This window comes from Macrobrachium nipponense, chromosome 4, assembly GCF_015104395.2.
Source record: "Macrobrachium nipponense isolate FS-2020 chromosome 4, ASM1510439v2, whole genome shotgun sequence".
NCBI classification, from domain to species: domain Eukaryota; kingdom Metazoa; phylum Arthropoda; class Malacostraca; order Decapoda; family Palaemonidae; genus Macrobrachium; species Macrobrachium nipponense.
In genome coordinates, this window is record NC_061100.1 from 49,865,813 (window position 1) to 49,889,614 (window position 23,802).

General features: G+C 37.2%; 1 protein-coding gene across 2 annotated transcripts in view; it reads right to left on the bottom strand.

The window, feature by feature from the left end:
* The window catches only part of LOC135210924 (carboxypeptidase D-like), a gene marked incomplete at its 3' end in the record, with an annotated part of 572,526 nt that overhangs the window by 125,218 nt on the left and 423,506 nt on the right, over positions 1-23,802 (bottom strand). For both annotated transcript variants that reach the window (XM_064243890.1, XM_064243891.1), the window contains 1 exon segment: positions 19,621-19,729. In XM_064243890.1, coding sequence (XP_064099960.1) covers positions 19,621-19,729 — 109 coding nt within the window.

The window sequence follows — 23,802 nt, forward strand, 5'->3', positions numbered from 1 at the left end:
TTTGTTTGTTTGTGTATATAGTTAATGATTAATTAATAATTATTTGAAATGAGTACATACTGATTATTTATACATTTTATTGGCATATTCTAAGCTTTTAGCTCTTAGGTTTAGATGTCAGAATCATAGACTAGGCTACAGTAGCAACCGCTAACATAGGCTAGGCTTATTGCTAAGGGACATATGCTAAAGTCCTAATATATGCAGTAAAAATGGGGTTGAACATTACATGCAGTTGAATATTACTCAAGGATGTACAGTATTTTGCCTTTTTGCAGTCATATTTCTTCCGTCGGATCGGCGTCGTAACCCTAGAACATGTTTTAGGCCTGGAAATATAATTTACTGGAGTGTTTTGGAGGGCTTGGACCGGATTAGCCATTTTACATGTAAAATGTGGTCCAAGATACGAAAACTTCATGATACGAAGGGCGCCTCGGAACGGATTAATTTCGTATCTCGAGGTACTACTGTATTTTAAAGGAAATTTATCCCTATGCCATATATCTGAACATTTTGGAATTATTATATGTTATACTTAAACTATAGCATAAAATGTAAGGTAAAAGTACAGGGGATTATAAAGAATTTTGAGGTTGAATTTACTATCTTTGGCTATATCTTAGTTACTGACATTACAGCACATTTATCAGAAAAAAGCACAATCTTTGTCTGTGAACTTGAACTCTCCTCAGCAGGTATCCTGTAATGTTTTTTTGCCACAGACACCAATACTTTCTGCAAATATGACGTCTGGCCATTGTCTCCCATGCCCAATATTCTTTAAACAATGCCTCTATTATAGGCACAGTAGCTTTCTCACAACACCCATCAGCACAAGCAGGTCCAATTTTACGTGCTTCTACTTCTTTAAGAGTCTTTCAGCAAGTATAAGCCTTACAGAATTTTTTAGTGATATCTATTTTCCCAGCTCAACAATAACTTCAATTGTATCGCTGTTAATAAATTCACCTTTACTAATAATAACAATCTTTGGTTGATCACTATTATTAACGCTATCAGCCATAGTAAATAAAACATTTAATTGTGACAAAAATATTCGTAAAAAGTGAAAACAATAACAGAGCATGAGACAACAGAAAGGTTGGGATGAATAGAAAGAATGGCATGGAGTCTGTGTCCTGCCATACAGTCTGTGAGCGTTTTTATTGGTCGCTGAGGCCGAGGCTAAGTGGGAGATAGGTAGAGATACGATGAATGCTCACTCCCCCATACCTCCAGCACACATCACCCCTGGTTTAAAGGGGCAGTGGAAAAGCGTCCTTGTGCAAGCGAGTCTCTCGGCAGAAGTTTCTACGTCACATAAGGGTAGAAAAGTACTTGTGTTCAATGGCATATTAGACTATAATGTTGCAAGCCTAAGGTCACTTATGAAGTAGTACTGATGCATAGAGGAAAGCCAGAGAAAAATGTTGTACTGCTAACTCTATTTTGGCCACGTTGGCACTTGCGCCCTTGCTCCGCCAAACGCGTAATTTACAAAATATGAGATAATAATGTACACAAAAAAACAAAAAATAAACCTCAAATATTGCTCAAGAAATAAGAAAAGAAAACTGATTACTGATTGCTATAGAGCAATGCTTGCACTGGAAGACCAGTTTACCTGGAAAAACTGTAAGAAAAGCTAAATGTTACAATGCAAGAAAAAGGGGTGCTACAAAAAAAGGGGAGTTGTAAAAAAAGGGGAAGCTAATATAAGCCAATATTAGAGATAGTTGTAATAAGTCTGGGATATTGTATGATAATTAAATAGTTCACAGACAACACGAGTGAGCAAACTGAAGATGTCTCCTAAAACCTCTGGGTTTCCAATATATTTTGTTCATCAAAAATGGGTAAAATATACATGACTATGTCATGCCACTCATATGGTTTATTTCTTCCATAAAATTCTACCCAAGCACTTAATTTTAAAAAATTACATTTTTATAATAAAATAAGATTTTATATACTTACCAAGTAGTTACATAGCTACAGTTTCTATCTGTCAATAGCTAGAATTTCTTTAATTCGCTGTAGCGCTATATATTCATTTTGGCTAGGTGATACCCACTGCCCACTAACAGGGGAGAGAGGAAACAACTTGGCTCAAACTTCAGTTGTTTATGTCCTACCATCCATGAGAGGGGTGGAGGGAGGCTTTGATCATGTAACTACTTCATCCGTATACATAAAATCTTATTTTATCATAAAAATGTCCTTTTTAGATATGCAACTTACCAAGTAGTTACATAACTGAATCCCACATTGTAGGAGGTGGGATCCATGGATACACACATTTCAAATTAATGAAAAGATGTACATAGTGCTAGCACTTGTGAAAATGCTTGTCAGTTCCTTACCTGTTAAGAGAGCTGTACAGACGACTACTGCCCCTGGATGATGCTCATCTTAGCTTGTTGAAATGTGGCAGTATAGCCAAGGGTCATCCTCTACTTTAGTGATCCCTGCAGCTAAGGAATAGTCCATGGCTAGTATGATCAATAGAAAGATGCCCCTGCCAAAGGGGCAGTACCATAATCCACAAAATTAACCAGAGTTAATTATTTCATCTACAAAACAATTACAAAAATACCATGGCTAACTAATATACAGACTGAAGGGTACTCTTAGCACAAATAGTACCTCTATACACCGTTTCGATCTCACCCACGTTATGAGAGGTGAACATTGATTTGCACTTCCAGTGCGTTGATTGTATAATAGAATCCAATGAGAGGTTGTTTAAATGAAAGCAACATAATCACTGCTCTTACCTCATGAACTTTTGACTCCTAGTGCATTAAAATCCATTTTCTAAACTTGAAAATGAGCTTGCACAATAATATTCCGCAAGAACGAAAAGGCGTTCTTCGACATAGAGTGAGAAGGATTCTTCACAGAACACCATAGATGATTGGATGAGCCCCGAATCTTCTCTGTCCTTTGAAGACACAGTTTTAGTGCTCTGACCGGACACGGAGACCTCTCTTCTTCTTCTTTCAGTCCTACTAAGTCTGTAAGGTTTTTAATAATGAAAGAACAAGGCCACAGCTTGGATGGGGTCTTATTTTTAGCTAAAAACCCCAAGATTAATGTGCATACAGCATTACCTTGAGCAAAGCCTACTCTCTTGTCCATCAAATGAAGCTCACTCACCCTTTTCACTGTAGACAAGGCTACCAGGAAGTGTTTTCCTAATTAAGTCTCTCAGTGAGGAAGTTTCCAATGGCTCAAAACATGGTTCTAAGAGCCATTTAAGAACTACATCTAGGTTCCAAGATACAGTCCTAGAACCTTCAAGTTTCTGTCTCAAAGGATGTGATGAGATCCGAAAGGTTTTTATTGGTTGACAAATCTATCCCTCTGTGCTTAAAGACCAAACCTAGCATTGCTTTATATCCTCTTATGGTCGAGGTCAAAAGGTTCCTAGATGTCCTCAAGTGTAACAGGAAAGCTGCTATTTCTGCAACAGATGTTTGAGAAGACGAAACAAAGTTTCTTGCACCAGAATCTGAATATTGTCTACTTCGCCTGGTAGACATCACTTGAGGATTTTCTTCTGCACTGTGCAATAGCTTTTGCAGCTTTATTTGAAAAACCTTTTGCTTGAAAAAGCCGTCAGACAGTCTGTAAGTGGTCAGGGCCAGAGTGAATAGTCCTTGATGGAACCTCCTGAAATGAGCTGTCTGATTAGACCAATTGTCTGAGGAAGCAATCTTAGCCAATCCACCAGGAGATCTAGGAGATCTGGAAACCATTCTTGTGCTAGACAGAATGGAGCAATGAGGGTCATCAAGATGTTGTGGTGAGACCTGAATTTGTTGATCACTTCTCTCACCTTCTTGAATGGAGAGAACACATACAAGTCTTTGTCCATCCAGTCTAAAAGCATCAACTCTGTTGCCCAAGCTTGAGGGTCCGGAGCTAGTGAACAGTAACGAGGCAGACAGTGGTTTTTGCTAAGGCAAACAGATCTAAAATTGGTTTGTCCTAGGATTTCCACAGATTGAGGCAGACCAACGGGTTCAGCATCCACTCTGTAGGAAGACCTGCTTCTTGCGGCTTAGCTTGTCCACAAGAACATTGCAATTTCCTTGAATTAATCTTGTTAAGATTCTGGTCTGGTTCTGTTTCGCCCATAACAACAGGGATCTTGCCGTCTCGTATAGACAAAACGAGTGAGTCCCTCCCTGTTTTCTGATGTATGAGAGCGTTGTTGTACTGTCCAAAAGGACAGCCACTACACTGCTGCGGACCTCATTCATAAACTCTAACAATCCCCAGTGGATAGCAGTTTCCTTTCAATTGATATGCCACTGCCTCTGTTGAGAATTCCAAGTCCCTGAGATTTCCTTGTTCCCTAGCATCGCTCCCAACTTTGGTCTGACACATCAGAAAAGAATACTAGGTTGGGGCTTAGTGATAGAAGGGACTTAATTTCTAGAAGCCTGTCTTTTAATCACCACCAATGCAGGTCCTCCTTTATCTCCTTTGTGATCTGGAACACAAATGAGTCCAGGAACTTCTTTTTGTTCCAGTTTACTTTGAGAAAAAACTGAAGATTCCTCATTTGAAGTCTCCCCAATGACACAAACTGTTCTATTGAGTATAGTGTCCAACAGACTCATCCATTCCTTCGCTGTGCACTCCTAAAGGGCTAGAAATTGCTCCACTTTCTGCCAGCATACTCCACTCGTTGTGGGGATGGAAATACCAGAAAATTTACAAAGTCTATCCTCATCCCCAAATAGACTAGTTCCTGACAGGGGAGTAACTGAGACTTCCGCCCGTTTATCAGTAGTCCTAATTCTTGAGCTAAAGAAAGTGTCTTCTGCAGGTCCTCCATGCACTTCCTCCGATTGTGACCGAAGAAGCCAATCATCTAGGTATAAGGATACTTTTATCCAACTAGATGTAACCATTTTGCAATGGGGGCTAAGACTCGGGTGAATCCTTGTGGGGCGGCCCAAAGCCCGAAACAGAGCACTGAATTGATAGACTTTGTTCTTGAACACGAACCAAAGAAATTTCTTTGCGTTCTGGTTAATTGGAATATGAAAGTAGGCGTCTTCCATATCGATGGAAATCATCCATTCTCCCTGATGGATGAATGCCAGCACTATTTGATTCATCTCCAACTTGAACTTTGTCTTCTTTACAAACTGATTCAGTGTGTTTGCATCCAACATGGGCCTCAGCACCTTGAGGCCTTGGGTACTACAAAAAGATGACTGTAGAATCCTGGAGTTAGTGGGTCTACTACTAACTCTATTGCTTTTTTCTACAAGAGGGATGAAACCTCTCTCAAAAGGGCGATGAATTTCAATGAATCTTCCGGGTAGGCTTTCAAAACTATCGGAGAGCTTGATAAGGGTGGAGCTCTCTCGAACGGATTATTGTAGCCTTCTCTTAAAACTTCTACAATCCAAGGTTCCACCCATCTTGCTTCCCAGTTTCTCCAAAAATGTTGAAGCCTTGCTCCTACAGGTGTACGAAGGACTAATACATCATGTTCTAGTGGAGGTCTTAATTGTGGACTATTTAATATATTTCTGGGTGAATTGAACTCTACCCCTTGACCTAGGATAGGATCTAGCAAATGCCCTGCCCTGATAGGGCTGAGCGTGCATGGCAGGCGAAGGTTGTGCACTGGGAGTGGGATCACAAGGGCGTTTAGTAGAGTGGGAAAGCAGGTCTTGAGTTGGAGTTGATTTCTTCTGCAAGGCCGAAGAAACTTGGCTCAAAGTGTCCTCTGGAAAAAGATGCTTATTGTCCAGGGGAGTAAAGCAAGGCAGATCTTTGTGTCTGAGACACCTCTTTGGAGGTGAAAGAGCACCAGAGTTCTCTCTTTTTCAGGATACTTAAGGTGAAATGAGAGGCCAGTTCCAAGGATCTGTCCCTGATACCCTTGTCTACTGTCTAAGTAGGTAATCATACCAGAAATGTCAGCAAATGAATCTTCATCCATCATTGCACCCTTAATTTTGCAGCCCAATGCTCCTATGGTCCAGTCAAGGAAAGTTATCACCTCGAAAACTCTAAAGATATTCTTGATGAGGTGATCTAACTCAGAAGCAGAAAACATAATCTTGGCCAAATTAAATGCTGACCTCCTAGCAAAGTCAATAAGTCCGGAAAAGTCTCCCTGGGCGGAGGCAGACACAGGCAGTCCATGGTTATCGGCGGGGGGTTCCATTCTTGGCGGGGTGCTGGTAAGTGAAAACCGACATTAAAACTGGTTAATGGTGCCTCTGTTAGGTATGTTATGGTGCCATAACTCTACTATCAGCACCTTATGGGGCCGATGACCGAAACTTGGCCCGTTATGATGGAATAAAACTGGATCGCCATTAACCGAGATCTAGTGGAAAGACAAGGAGGGAAATTGAAGTTAAATTTTCCTTGCTCCTTCTTCCCTTTAAGCCAATGGTTAATTTCTTTCAGAGCCTTACATGCCGAAAAAGATAAAACTAACTTAGGCAACTAGGGCAAATCCCCTTTATTCTCTCTCATGTAAGAGGACTCTGGCGAAGCTGGGGTCACTGGCGAGAGAGAATCTGTGAAATTCGCGATGTAGTAGTAAAGTAGCGATTTGTAGGCCATCAGGGAAGACTCCTTATCCTCCTCTTCTTCTCCTGCCGACAAAATAGGAGACAAGTTAGCTTGAGGTTGAACAGGAGCCACTGAAGTCTTCATAAAACCCAAGATACTGTCCAACTTATTTTGAATGCCTAATATTGAAGGATCAGAGACAGCCATAAATTTGTGACACTGTTAGAAAAACCGCAGACATGACTGCTGCAGACAGTTGTGGAAAAACTCCATACTGATCTAGATGTGCCACTGAATACCCAGTCACTCATGGGAGTTCGGGCACCGATGGACGCTCGGCAGCCGATGGATGCTCGGGAGCCAATGGCTGTTCCAGCGCTAATGGACGCTCCAACAGGAGTCAATGGACGCCCCAGCGCCGATGGACGCTTGGGCGCCGATGGACACTTGGCCACTGATGGACGGTCAGGAGCCAACTGACATTCAGGAGCCAACGGACGCTCAGGCACTTGTGGGAGCAGTGGTGCCAGTGGGCGTTCAGGTGTTCACGGAGGCTGTGGAACCGTTGGGCTCTTGGCCACCAACAACTTCTCTTGAATTAACAGGGGCTCCAGAACGATAGGAGGATCCTGCACCAATGGGTGCTCATGCTCATATGCTGATGCCAATGAAACAGGAGACTTATGCCTCATTGAAATTTAGAGGAAGGAATCATCTCGCTATGGTGTCCCTCTACACCTTCCAGATCTCGAGAAAATCTCTCTGGGGAGTCCCAAAAGCTACATGTAGGCTGCTGATCCTCTTGACGCAAACTAGCCTTTTTACTGGGAATAGGGGAGGGAGACACCTTATGGGCCCTCCTTTTCAGTGGACGGGACTCGTCTAAGAAGCATCACTAGCACCTGGGAGATGACTCCCCAGAGCTGGATACACTAGAGGAAACATGCACTTCCTCAGATACACATTTCCAACAGTGTTCTGGCGCGACCTGGGACTTCTCAGCAAGACCACCTGAGGGGGCGACTGCCCATGGGCAGACCCCACTGACTTCCCTTGGGCTACCAGTATGCCTCCCAGGTTATGGGGAGTTTGACAGGGACTTTTGCCCAAGAGAATCAGTGGGACGAACAGCCACCTCCTCCACAACACTAGCACTGGGACTTACTTCACCACTTATCTTCTCCATCAGCATTTTTACAGACGCTCCCAACCTTTCCATCGCCTGTAGCATGATTGAGAATTTTTATCTACTTGCGCTTCAAGGTTGGCAACGGCATTGGGTATAGGAGTTCGAGAGCCAGGATTAGGAATGAGTTGAATAGATGAGGGGAAGGCTCAGAAGGAGACAAGGATAAAATTCTAGTGGGCAATTCTTGACTCTAATTAAACTTTTAGCTCTAGCCCTAGATGCCACTTTCCTCTTCTTATCTCTCTTTAACTTGTTAATGTAACTAGTTACAGCTTTCCAAGCTTTACTGCCCCAATTAACGCATTCCCCAGAAGTCTGATCCAGTGAATCCGTTTGACCCTTACAACCTTTATAAATGGAGTGTGGATCTTAGCAAGCCTTTAAAATTCTATTATTGCAATCTTTGCTGAATATCTAGAACCTTGCAGGCTACTATCGGACATGTCTGCCAACTAACTCAAGTCAAAGACTAATCCCACAGCAAAAATTAATTATTTGAATTTCCTACAATAGCTAAATGCTGCCAAAATGGCTACCAAGAAAATGTATGTCACCAAAACTTCCAGACATCAAGTAACAGCAAAGCAATTCCAAAAATTCTGCTGCTGCTGTGCAGTGTTTACAGCATCAACCTGCAGAAACAACTGAAGTTCGTGCTGAGTTGGTTCCTCTCTCTCCCGCAAGGGGGCGGGCGATATCACCTAGCCAAAACGAATACACAGTATAGTGCTACCGCGAATTTCAAAAATTCTAGCTGCCATCACATAGAAACTATAGCTATGTACCTACTTGGTAAGTTGCATACATAAAACTCTTGAACCCACAAGCACTAACATTTCACAATGCTTATTCAACTGTCATTACATTTTCCAGAAATTTCTTCAATAAATAAAGCAGAAAACATATCTTGATAAAAGTGGCATTTATTAATCAAATTATTTACCAATATACACAAGAAATATAAGACTTTTATCAGTGCAATTGCATTTTGCAAGAAACTAAACTTCTGAATTTGCATGCAATAACAAACCTACAGCAGACAATAATTTCATTGTACAAACCTGCTCCTTCAGGTAAGGTGATTATGAAAAATTCTGAAAGTGATATGAAAAATTAAAGATATGAGGAGAAATAAGGTAATTAGCTATATTAAGATGAATAAAAATGTGCTGATTTCTGCTGCCTTTAAATTAAATTTCACCCCTTTTAAGCTTCCCAGAGGGATACATGAACATTCCTATTACACTTCTTATACTAAATAACCTAATCCAGTCTTTTATCATTTTTGAATAAGCAGTTACAGTGATAATAAAAAGGACAACATGATTTTTTTGTGCATCCTTTATTTATACATTTTACAAAATATACTACTACATCCTATTATCTAGGCACAAAAACTCAGTACACAGAATACTGTTCACCACAATCCCAACTATAGTACAACAGCACACTAACACTTATACAGTTACTATAGTGCTCCATATGTCATTTAATACAAAAGCACCTACAAGAGCAAATGGTAAGTTAATATATAAACATAAACCACTTCCCCAAAAAAGATAACGTTCCTTGACACCTAGGTACTTAACAACTGAAGAAGTACTGCATCTACAATGAGCTATTAAAATTACAGGCAGTCCCCGGTTATCGGCGGACTCAGTTATCAGCGATCCGGTCTTATGGGGCTTGTCTAGGGCCATAAAATTGGCAATTTATGGTGCAATAACGGGACGAGTTCCGGTTTCAACACCATAAGGAATCTCATAAATCACTGAGATTCGGTTAAAGGCAGTTTTCGCTTATCAGCACACATCTGGGAACGGAACCCCCATCGATAAGCGGGGACTGCCTGTAATGTCATTTTTCTCATTTCCAAACAGGTTTTAATAAATCTGAGACAGTAACTTTCTAGGCTCTGAGCTAAATTATCAGCCCTTTGAGATTTGAGGGAGTCACAAAATTCATCTGGGACATATCCCACACTGACCATTTATGGATAGAGCAATGTTTTTCTTTTAGCACTAGCTTTAAGTTTTTTCATTGTACAAAACTGGTTACGGGGTTATTTTAAACCTGAATACCTGTACATAATTGCAAAATACTTAATAAGGGATAACAATAAAAATGCAAAGTCCTATGGATGGAATTTCATGTTATTGGAATCTAAAAGGCTGGGAACAGGATGGCTTAAGTTGACTCACTAGAATCTCATGGGGTTAATACAGAAACTAATTAATACTATACTATAATTTGCAAACACAGAATTCACCACACATACATCTCAAAGCATCAGACAAAACTAATCCCAACATATGTGATGCTCATCTACAGTCGTCAAACCTAAATACCAAATAATTAAGGTAATGCTGCACAGTACTGTATTGACAACAACCTAAAGTGACACTGTCTATCCTAATTTTGATATTGCTTTAATGCTGACTTTAATTACTATATCATTAAAACAGAACACAAAATTCATCAAACATGCATCTTACAAAAGCCAACAAGGACAGTATACTCGCTTATATTTATTTTGATAAGCATGATACTTGATGTCCACTCCACAACACTCATTAACATTTATAAACTAGTACTGAAAATTAAATAACAATTTAAGCAAAAAAATGGTCTATTTATGTAATAATATTTCTATATTCCTCAATCATTTGAGAAACACTATGCAATTATCTTTTAGGTAGCAGCACCCTGTATATAAGCCAATTACTGTGAACTAAAACTCAGGTTCTATCATCCAAAGACAATTTTAATGTAAGTAAAAACAAACCAGACAATGACATTTCTCATATAGCTATCATAATTCAACAGTTTATTGGAATAATTAAGGCTATGATAACACGAAACTGTTTTGCAAACCTCGTCATAAAAATTTGTACCGAAAAGTCATTAGGAAATTATTCAGTAATCATACATTCCCATAATTTCCATAGCATGTAGGACTACCCAAAAAAATTATTTCTGAATAACAAACTAAAATATCCCACTAATGGAACATATTCTATTTCTTTTTAACTCAGAGAACAATAGTACACAGTAAAACTCCCAACTATCTGACACCTTCTGGAATGGTAAATTTAACTCGATTAAATGTCTCAGTCAATTATTATTATATATTAACAGTATAAAACTCAAGAACAAAAAACTGAAATGCCAGTTTCATTGGCAATTAGCTCCTTACAAAGTATTTAAATAATGGCACATTTCTTCTGGCAACATTATGATTGACATGGGAAAGCATGTCTGAAATTATTTTCATTTCAGAATAGTTTCTATTCTTTAGTTTCAGGGGGACCTGGTTCAAGTGTAGAGTGTTTACTATAATGTTTTGTGAATGTTTTGTAACTGACTTCTTTTTTAATTATTTTCCTTCCATTTCAATAACCATGTATTACTATTTTAATGATGAAAATTACTAAAACTACCGTACTCCTGGCATAACCAGTACTATACTAAACACAGAGTACCTTCTTAGCTCATTTTACTATCATGATATTTTCAAATTTTCTCACAATGATAAGCTTTCAGTTTTATAACTATGACTCCTTATAAGGGCCAAAAATTTTATACTATTACAACCATTTGTGTGTGCTCCCACTAATTGTGTAATAGCTTTGATTCTACTCAATATGTTACAAATTATACAGGTTTTCTCCTAAACAATAAGCATTATACACACACAACAAAACTAACTAAAAAGTGAACTTTCCCAAGACAAAATAACCTGGAACTTTATGCCATACAATTTTGGACAAAGCGCAAACTGGCTTTTGGTTTCTGAGAGTTCAAGCTTCTAAAGAAGGGACTATTTGAAGATTGCTATACATGAGAATGTCAGACATAAAAAATTATATTGATTCTATCCATATACAAAAAAAATTATACAGCTTTCAATATTGAATAATACAAAGTTTTGCATAACAATTTTTTAATTAACTAATCAGCCCAGCATATGGTAAAGTGCATTCCATCCTACTATATTCATTCACTCTATTCTATTCTTATTTAGCCATCAAACTTCTTTAATTTTACCTTACTCACGTTTGCATTTCATTTTAGCCCAAATCCTCTAGGTGAACCCTAAGAGAACCTTGGAATGTAAATTGCAGTCTAAAATTCATTTATAATAATATTAAAGGAAACAATAATCAACTGAAAGTATACTATTCAGAACTTCATAGAATTAGCCTAATGCTTCAAAATGAAAATAATTCTCATTAACCAAGAAACCACTGCCTTCTTTTCACCAAAGATAGTTTAAAATATGGCAAAATTAAGTTATCTGTAGAAACAGAAAATAACAAAAGGCAGAAGTGAATAAAAAAATAGACGCCTGACTGTAATAAGTTCAACATCAGGTGGGCAAATGCTGAGGGGAAAACCTGACCAATAATCTTATATAATAATGCAATCACAGCTTACGTAGCTCTTCTACAAAAGATAAAAGTTAAGATAAAAAGAAAGAAACAGGTTTTAATCCAGAAGAAAATTAAAGACCTGCCACCTAAAGTTATAAATGGAAGCATAAAGCGAATTCCTATGCTTGACAGAGGAGGGAATAAGTCAGTAATCTTAAAAATTTAAGATTACTCTGTCTCAGACAGTGATGGTATAGTGTTATCCATGCAAGTGCCTATTCCCCTTATATACAAATATATGCCTTTACGGTATGTGCTGTATGCTATTTTTCAACAATAGCCCATATTCCCTAGTTAGCGGTAGTTCCAAAGACATAAAAGACAGCAGTCACTTCCATGTTAATACATTAACATCTACAAACTTAATTAGCCCACACAGGTGATTAATCTGCTAAACATTAAATGTACCCTTATGCCAATTACTTATATTTCACACACACCTTCTTATGTCAAGGATATCAGAACCATTCTATTACAAATCGTATTTCTCCTCCTTTATCTATTGAGTGCCCTGTCTTCCCATCACCTTCCTTCCAAACTTCTGAATTATACTCTTTTTACGAACCTATTTACTCCATTCTCTCTCCATGATCCAACCATCAAAAACCACCAACACAACCTTTAACCACTTCTACATGTCTCTTCCATTTCACAGTTCCTCTTTGGACGAGTGGGTAACGTCTTTGCCTACCAATTCGGTAGTCCTTAGTTCGCTCCCACTTTGCCAATGCGGAATCAGAGGAATTTATTTCTGGTGAAGAGGAATTTATTTCTGGTGATTAGGAATTCATTTCTCGATATAATGTGGTTCAGATCCCACAGTAATCTGTAGGTCCCATTGCTAGGTAACCAATTGGTTCCTAGCCACATTAAAAATATCTAATCCTTCAGGCCAGCCTTAGAGCTGTTAATCTCTCAGTGGTCTGGTTAAACTAAGATATACAGTACAGTCCCCAATTATGCAAGAATTTGGTTGATCTACGGCCTCGCAGAACTAGAAAATGGCAGATTTCGATACACATACCTTATGGGAATAATTCCATTAGGGCCAAGGCAAATGGCAACTTACACAGTCAAACTTTATTACTACCCATTTTCAATACTTTCTATATAATATGCTGTATTTTTTCTAATATGAAATTGTTCTTATGGATAAATAAAACATTAAAAAGGTTTTGAAGTTTTCATAACTTGAAAAAGTTTAAAATTACACCCAGGATGGTGAAAACTCCCACACACACAAACACTGCCACGATTGGATGTAAGTGTACTGTATGATACAGTCATTTCCTGCACGGGACTGAGAACAATAGCAATGACCATGACGATGATAGGGGTCATTCATACACACTGCGCTATGACGTCAAATGCGTGAGGTGAAGCCTTCCATCTTGGCCAATGGCTGAGCAGGAGCCTTCCGTCTTAACCAATGGCTGAGCAGGAAATCTCTCTTTTTGCATCCCCCCCCCCCTCTTTCTGACATCGGCAAATCGCCCACCCGGCCCCCTCCATAAAATACTTGAAAAGACAATAGATTTGATACGTTACGTTTTGTGGCACGTGACTCGCAGACTTTGAATGGCTTCACAGATACAGAAAATATATTTTTGAGAACTAGCGACAGTATAAAAGGGGAATCACACAATCTAATCACCCATATTTCGGGACCATACTGTACTTGATTTAATCCTCCATTTTCCATTTCACTATAAAAATATATAAATAATCTCTAGAGCTTCAATTTGTTTTCTTTCAATTGCATTCAAAGTTCATATTTCACATCCAGATAGAGAGCTTACGATTAAAATATATTATCTAATTATATTACTAAATCATACTACCAATATGGAGTCAGTAAGTCAGTGTGCTTGGAACTATGGGGACATGAGTTCAAATCCTGCTTGTAAGCTGAAGTTCAGAACTCATAAACATCATGAGAAAAAGTAATGAAAATATTATTAATGCTGTTGTGAGAAAACTTTCAATGAAAGTACTGAAGCAAAACAGTACATAGTCAAATATGCAGCAATGGTTTATGGAGTGGTTATCAAAACTGTGTACCTACAACTTGGAAGACTCAAGTTCCACTCCCACTTGAGACCTGATAGTTGATTCTCTCATTTCATTGTTAGTTACAACATTCATAAATATTCCAAGAAATGGTTCTGTTATAATCAGTGATTCCATAAACTTTTGAGTAAAATTTGCATGCAGGATTGTTAACTTCGTATATAACTAACTTATTAAAGGGGGTATTCTTTACCTTTCGATACTTTATAGTAGGATGTTTGAAGTTGAGGCAGTGTCGAATAACTAAATATAACTTCTCTACCTTTATTATCTTGTTTCTTGCACTGTATTCATTTTTTATATATTTTTTCCTTTAATTGTTAGGCATTAATAAATTGCTTTTCCTTATGGTGTTCAATTTTTCTCCTGCCTGCAACCATTATTATTCTTTTCTTATTTTTACGATGATGATGACAATTATTTATTATTATTATCACAGTCGGCCCCCTATTCACTGGGATGTGTACCAGAATAGTTCAAAACCATGAATAATCAACCACCCCCCTCAAAAATGCTTATAACTGCTCATCTTGAAAGTTCAAATACCAAATGTATACTTAAAGTATAAACATACAAAAAAATACCTTAAATTATTATCCTATTACTGTATTAATCTTTGACATGATATTATTAATATTTCAAAGTCATCTTAAAAATATATACTACGTAGTACATACTTCTAACCCTTCCAGCAGAGAGAGAGAGAGAGAGAGAGAGAGAGAGAGAGAGAGAGAGAGACGATGAGAGAGAGAGAGAGAGAGAGAGAGAGGCTGAACTGAGTATCTATTTATCTATCTATCTATCCATTTCTCACATTCTACTCTTGGGAGAGAGAGAGATTATTATTATTACAAAGAACAAGTTTATCCATTCCTCTGAGCCTAATATAAAAGCTCTTCTCAGGCTGGTTGCGTGTGAGAGAGAGAGAGAGAGAGAGAGAGAGAGAGAGAGAGAGAGAGAGAGAGAGAGAGAGAGAGAGAGAATTTTCAGTACCCTTCACATAGTATTTGACCACCAAGTGGCAATATTTACCTGACCACAGAGTGGCAACATCTTCTACCCTTGCAGTCAGTATGTCAAGGTATTTGACATATTAGAAAGGTTACACCTGGAGTGCCTGCACCAAAGATTTTGGCAAATGGTGAGGGAAAGCCTATACAGTGGTCCCCCCATATTCGCGGGGGATGCGTACCAGACACCCCCGTGAATAGTTAGAATCCGCGAATGTTTGGAACCCCTATAAAAGCGCTAAAAACAGCCTATTTTGTTAGTTAAAACTTAAGAAAAAACACTAAAAATTTTCATACTTGGTTTTTTTAATAGTTTTATCACAAAAAGTGCATTTTATGATGAAATTGATCACAAAAACCAGGAATTTGTGGATATTTCTCATAGAAAAATACCGCGAATGCGCAAATTTTCCGCGAATAATGCGGGGAAACGTTCCCGAGAGACATCCGCGAATGTGTGAGTCCGCGAATCCGGAGAACGTGAATACGGAGGGTCCACTGTATAATGAACTAAAATCTTACTATGTAACTCAATATATTTTCTTTAAATATACATACATACATACATATTACTTATGCATACAAATTCTTTCATCTCAGTGAGAGAGAGAGAGAGAGAGATGCTATTCTTACTATTTAATATTATTTGATCTTATTAAACTAATACTATTAACACTTGACAAATGGATACTGTAAATCATTATTTTATCATATGTAAAATATATAAGTAGGTACAATACAGTAGTAGTCATGAAAATATAAAAATACAGAATATTGCTTGCTCTACGGAAAAATCTGTGAATGGGTGAGTTTTCCCACAAATAATTTATAGATAGGTTCCACAGAAAATTCTAAGAATCTTTGAGTCAGCGAATTGCTAGCCCACGAATCTGGGGGGTCAACTGTATTATTATGATTACGTAACATTATTATGATTATATTACTATCATTATTTTGCTACATAGCTACCTTAATTTTATTATAAAGTCCATATTTCACCAATTTTTTCTAGGTGAAAAAAGACAGGTAACATCATGCGAAGATAGTCAAGATTTTTTACAATTTCCTAATTTCTTTCGCCATAAAAAAAATACAGTTGCCATTGACAAATATCCAATAATTTATTATAAAACATGCTCTTTTCATACTTAACAAAGAATAAAAGACTGGATTTGGTCACATATAAAAAATTAATATAGAATAAAGACAGAGTCCCAAGAAGTTTGCTATATAACAATATAGAACTCAAGCAATTAAAGCTATATACAACAGTGTCAGCTTATAAAAATATGATTAGTAAAAACTGAAAGAACACTAATTCTACAATCCACATTAATTTCTTACTTTTAGATGGGATTAAAGAAAAACCTTACCTGTAATAGTACAATGAAAAGACAAGAAAAGCCCGTACACCAATAAGCTACATGTGCAGATCAAAGTGGCATAATAAGCAGTCACATTTTCACAAAATTAGTAATAGTTGTAAAAATATCCTTAATAGATATCACACCAACTGAGCCAAGAAGTGCTACATGCTTGCAAATACGTTATGAACATGTGCATGTGCATAAGAAAAGAATTACAACCTCTTTTACCATGGTCTTTTTCTTGATTCACTAGATCAGCATTATTTTTTGGAGCAAGTAAAAAAATCTGGAAACAATACTTTGTATAGTCAAGCCTAACTCTGAGGTGACATGATTGTTGTTGCATCATCCAAAATCTCAGACTCAAGTACATAAGTGATAAACTTTCTTTTTTCATTTACAATGTCACATGTCAACAAGTTTGCAAATTACCACTAGCACTATTTTCTCTATGGTTATATAAATATGACCCCTTTTATGAACTGGTATAATTCGTAACCTGTGTGATTTGAACTGATTTTTTTTTTACTTATTGCTTAGCTCAAAGCACAGTGAGGTTACATTTCCTTTTCAAATGAACACTGACTAACTTGAAAAAAATGTATTACCTTTATTTATTTTGTTGAAAATGGTTATCAATAAACTATATATTGTAAATGAAAAAAATGTTAATACAGTTTTTATTGTCGGACGCAGTAGGCTGTTGAATACATGTATAAACCAAATATAATAAGTCAGTTCAATGTATATATATATATACGTATATATATATATATATATATATATATATATATATATATATATATATATATATATATATATATATATATATATATATTATATATATATATATATATATATATATATATATATATATAATATATATATATATATATATATATATATATATATATATATATAGATATATATATATATATATATATATATATATATATATATATATATATATATATATATATATATATATATATATATATATATAAGTCAATCACATACCGTGATTCATATACATATATCGAACTACAAATGTCCTTTAATATCTAATTTGCGCCTGTCGATGGCCAATTCTATTATCGCTTAATAAATTCCCCCTCGGTTAAGCATATATAAAAATATATTAATTCCGAGGTAGAGCGAATTAGATATTAAAGGACATTTGTAGTTCGATATATATATACGATATATATATATATATATAATATAGATATATACAGTGGTCCCCCGTATTCGCGGGGATGCATACCAGACCCCCCCCGTGAATAGTTAGAAACCCGCGAATGTTTGGAATCCCTATGAAAATGCTAAAAACAGCCTTTTGTTAGTTAAAACTCAAGAAAAACCCACAAAAAATTTTCATACTTGGTTTTTTTTTTATAGTTTTATCACAAAAAGTGCATTTTATGATTAAATTCATCAAAAAACCAGGAATTTGTGGATATTTATCATAGAAAAATACCGCGAATGCGCGAATTTTCCGCGAATAATGCACGGAAACGTTACCCAGAGAAATCCGCGAATGTGTGAGTCCGCGAATCTGGAGAACGCGAATACGGGGGGTCCACTGTATATATATATATATATATATATATATATATATATATATATATATATATATATATATATATATATATATATATATATATATATATATATATATATATATATATATATATGAATATATATATATATATATATATATATATATATATATATATATATATATATATATAAATAAAGTTTTTTTTTGCCACGAAGGAAAAAAATGAAAAAACGAGTTAGCAGAGTACTTTCGGTCCTATTCGGACCCTTTACTGAGTATGCCTCAGTAAAGGGTCCGAATAGGACCAAAAGTACTCGGCTAACTCATTTTTTCATTTTTTCCTTCGTGGCAAAAACCTTTATTTATACATAGCATCACGTTTTATATGCTTCGTGATCAAGTTATTCATATATATATATATATATATATATATATATATATATATATATATATATATATATATATATATATATATATGTATATATTTGCACTGGAAGCAATATCAATGTCATGACAATTTAAACAAATTTTTATCCAACATTTGAACTGAGGTTTGATGGCGAGTTTTTTTTTTTTTCAAATGTATCAGCGATGAGTGAGATAAAGATTTGAAAAAGTTTCATTATTGTTTTTTGAAATTTGGCTAAATGTGAAATTTTCTCAATTTTGAAATATATAACAGATTTCACTTTCACGAAACATATCATGGTCTTATTGTATGCAATAATTGTATTTTTGCATTGAAACAATGGATAAATATGGAACGTGTTAGGTTGCCAGTTCATGAATTTTGAACGAAATCCTAGCCAATCATGTTGTATCACTTAAAAGAATATCTGTACACCAAATCTTCCTTCTCTAAACAAGTCACTTTTACTCTAAAAGTGGAATTATCATGAATTCATCCAAGTAAAGCAGCAGAAAGTACTGCTTTACTGATACGTTGTACTAACATCTATGGGTACTTCAGTATCATTGCTAGAATTTCCAGCAAAAATAGACAAGATACCTAATGGTATAAGAAGTGTGTTTTTCTGACTTGCATTTAAATCACTAGTGGTGGCTGTACTGTTTTGAAGGAATGGGAGATCGAAGTTTACTTCACTAACTGGGCCTTTCATATCAGTTACTTGACCATATGTAGTACTGTTCTGAGTCTCTTCTCCAGAGACTGACTCAGGTTTGAGGATAAAATCATTATCTTCTGTAGCATTTTTGCCAGTGGAAGAGAATCTAAATAAAACATGCTCTGGTATACTTATAACATTATTATGAGAAATAACACTTTCCTTTCCAAGAGTTTCCATAACTGTGGTACTACTTAAAGTTGTAGATGATGTTTTTGAAGCCAAAAACTCCAATGGAATACCAACAGAATGCTTATCGGAATCTTTTACTCCAGCAGCAATAACAGGCTGAAATGAATAATTACCTTGATGTGCAGCATGTAAGAAAGACATCAGGGCATCTTTATTTTCCCGCCACATGTTCTTCAGTTCACGTCCAGGTGGATAATTACAGCAACTAACATGAGCAGCCACCTGTTAAATAAAAACTTACCAATAAAAACACAGATTTCCCTACATCTTTGTACTACAATAGTATATTCTAACACAGGCACTTGCTTTTGTATCACAACTAAATAAAAAAAACCCACAAATCTTAACTCCTGCAATCCTGAGCACAGAAAGTAATAAATGAAATAAATGACTGCTATCATGCCATCAATACACCAGTTACTGCAATGATTATTACATCAATTAATTGCTGCATTTAAAAATAACAAACAGTAACTTTCACCACACTTCACTACTAAAAATTAAAATGCTATACAAAATGAGAAAAAAAAATTAATATAAGAATCATTTATTAAATGTTCACTTTTTTAACCAACAGTTTTTACAAGGTCAAACTTGCAATCTGCCTTGCAAAGCATTCTGCAGAAGGTATCCAAGGTTCTTGTCAGCACCCATTCAGCTTTATCTGCATTGCTTTCAGCCTTAGACCTAGTATCCATTCCCCTTGATCTCTAACCAGGTAGGTGAACACTTCTGCAACTTTAGATTCCTCTAATTTTCACCTCTTATTTAAGAACACTTCCCTTGGTCATTCCACAAACTCCTTAGCCAAGCCATAATAGTCTAAACCTAAGACTTTGTACACTCCTTCAACTACTTTATAACAATGTCCAATATTACTTTCCCCTAACATTCTTGATCCTTCAAATATGAAGTCTTTATTTTTTTAACCACTTTGTTATATTTTATACATTTACAGGCAGTCTCCAGTTATCAGCGGGGTTCCTTTCCTGACAGTGTGATAGCTGAAAATTGCAGATAACCAAAAATTGGTGATAACAACACCAGTCCCTGGCTATTGGCGCCGATATCTAGTTATCAGTGCTGATAACCGTGGATTGGTGACGATAACCAGAGATCGGCACTGAAAATCCAGTTATCGTTGTTACTAAACAAGTGCCACAAAACCAGATTGCCGATATCCAGGGACTGCCTACAAACCACTTCACTATAGTCGATTCACATGAGATAGATTCTTGTGCCTGCGAGACGTTTGTTTGGCAGCCTCTGATTGGCTGGCACCAGGAGGTAGGCTGCTCGCTTAGTGTCATATTTTCGTTTTGTATCTTAGAAAACTAGCAATCTGTTTCTATTTCTTCATTTATCTCACGTTTTCCAAAAAATAGAAGAGTTTTTGTCATACCGTAGAGTTCGGTATTAATTGTACAACTAAGTCATCTTCTCCTGAAATCAATAAGATAAAACACAAAGGAATTACAACAAGTAAAAGTGAAGAGAGGAGCACTTAATTCTTTATACCGGTTTTTACTTATCATCGGATTTTGCTTTATTGACACGATCAAGAGAAAGTAAAACTTGTGTCTTCATACAACAAATTCACCCTGAATACACTGGCGCTTCCAGATTTTAGATGCATGTAATATGTGAAGAGAAAATGAAGAATATGTCTCAAATGTTGCATCCGTACTTGACTAAGCCTGAAAGGAAGTCAATCTTCCTTAATTCTTTGTTGTTTATTAATTCACTGAGATTATCATATCACTCAAATAAACCTCTGATATCTCTTTCGTATGAAAATATTCATAAAATAAAATTAGAAACAATATTCTGAAACAACCTGATTAAAGCTTAGGCTGAGTTGAAGAGTGCGAAGTCTGTCCACAGAGTACAACTTCTTTGCTGGACTGAATTCCCCGCGGCCCGCCTAGATCTTAGTTAACGATGCCAGATGCATCCATCTGATTATTATTATTATTTTTTTTGTTATTAGATATGTCCAGACATACTACAGTGGTACCTCGAGACACGAAAGGCTCAACTTCCAAAAAACTCAAGATACGAAAGCAAATACGAAAAGTTTTACAGCTCTACATACGAAAATTGTTCAAGATACGAAAGGATGTTGCTGTAAAGTCCAAGATTCGCCCGGACCACCGATAACAATTTTGAAACTCGTGCGCCGCCAACTGAGTAGACTCGCCACCATCCTCCTGCTCTCCCATTGGTTCCTGATGCTAGTCACCGCCATGAGATCCTTCTCTCCTATTAGTCAGCACCCCTCCCATGATGCATCTACATAGCGGTGTGCTTCTTCGGCCCCTGCATGGCATCATCTGTATCGTACGCACGCGGTATTCGTTCGTTCTAACGATTTCGTTTATCAACATACATTCGTTAGTGATTTCATTGTAGTATACTTTATCGTGTTGTGTGAGAACTTTACTACTACATACGTATATGTACTACATAACATAATTACATACAGCATATATGTAGTCATGGGTCCCAAGAAAGTTGAAATTCACGGAAAGAAGAGGATGCTTTCTTTGGAGACGAAGATGGAGATAATTAAAAAGTATGAAGCTGGTATGCGATTGAATGTGATCGCCAAGGAATACGGCCGAAATCCGTCGACAATAAGCACCATCCTTAAGCAGAAGGATGTCATCAAAGCAGCTACACCTTCCAAGGGCGTCACTATTTTGTCCAGCAAGAGGACCCACGTGCACGATGAAATGGAAAGGCTTCTTCTTGTCTGGATAAAGATAAAGAAATCGCTGGCGATACGATAACAGAGACGGTAATCTCCCACAAGGCCTGCGCTATTTTCGGCAATTTGATTGCCCAGGTTGAAGATGACGGAGGAGAAGGGACATCAACGCCAACCCCAGACTTCAAGGCTTCGCATGGGTGGTTCGAGAAATTCTGTAAACAGACTGGCATCCATTCGGTGGTGCGGCATGGGGAGGCGGCCAGCTCGGACACGAAAGCGGCCGAAGCCTTTAAAAAGACGTTCAACGAGAAGATGACCAAGGAAGGCTACAGTTCTCAGCAAGTCTTCAACTGTGATGAGACTGGCCTTTTTTGGAAAAAAATGCCTCGTTGGACACACATCACGCAGGAAGAGAAGAAGCTACCCGGGCATGAGCCTATGAAAGACAGGCTTACACTCGCACTTTGTTCCAACGCCAGTGGGGATTGCAAGGTGAAGCCCCTACTTGTCTATCATTCCGAGACTCCTCGAGCCTTCAAGGCCCACAAAATGCTAAAAGAGAAGCTTCCAGTGATGTGGAGGGCTAATGGGAAAGCCTGGGTAATGAGGCTTTTGTTCACCGAGTGGGTAAATCTCTGTTTCGGCCCGACAGTGAAGAAATTCTTGGAAGAGAAGCGCCTCACTCTGAAATGCCTGCTGGTGTTGGACAATGCCCCTGCTCACCCTCCTGGCCTCGAGGAAGATATCCTAGCAGAGTATTCCTTCATCAAGGTTCTTTATCTTCCGCCTATCACCACCCCTCTCCTCCAGCCCATGGAGTGATATGGAATTTTTATTCTACAATTAATATTAATAATACTTACCTGTATAATTTATCTAGCCCTAAATCCCCAAAAACCGCACCAAAATTTACCACATTGGCAACCCTGTTACCTCCTATTCTGTCCGCCAGTTGGCAACACTGTCGTTGACAGATACAAAACCTTCCCTCAAATCAGTTGTGATAGGCAGATCGTGGGGTAGGATGGGTTGGACTAGATAAATTATACAGGTAAATATTATTAATATTAATTTTAGAATAAAAATTCCATATTAATAAACATTACCTTAATATAATTTATCTAGCCCGATTAACCACATTGAAAAGGAGGAGGGAATCTGAATACAATTTCCCCTTCAGACAGAATAGGAGAAAACAATCAAAGAAATATATATCATAGGCAGTCAAAACTCAACCCAAGGTCTAAGATACTAACAACTCAAAGTCTCCTACCATAATACCGCCAAACTGCGGTAGCACAGGACAAGGAGTAAGTGCATAGTCAGTCCGTCTGTAGTAAAGACAGGTGACCGACCAGGTGACCAGTCAGACGAATCGAGGACAGCAAGGCTGCACCCTGAAGACTATCAAGCACTATTCTTTCCCTGAAGGATGAGTGTCTGGACTGTTTGGGCGATTCAAAGCTAAGCAAACCTTGGGGGTGTATCAACACAACCCAACGTCGCCAGCAACGAATCGGCTCATGAGCAACTCCTAACTCGAGCTTTCTGGTGCCAAGAGAAAGGAGCGCGGAGCAAAAAG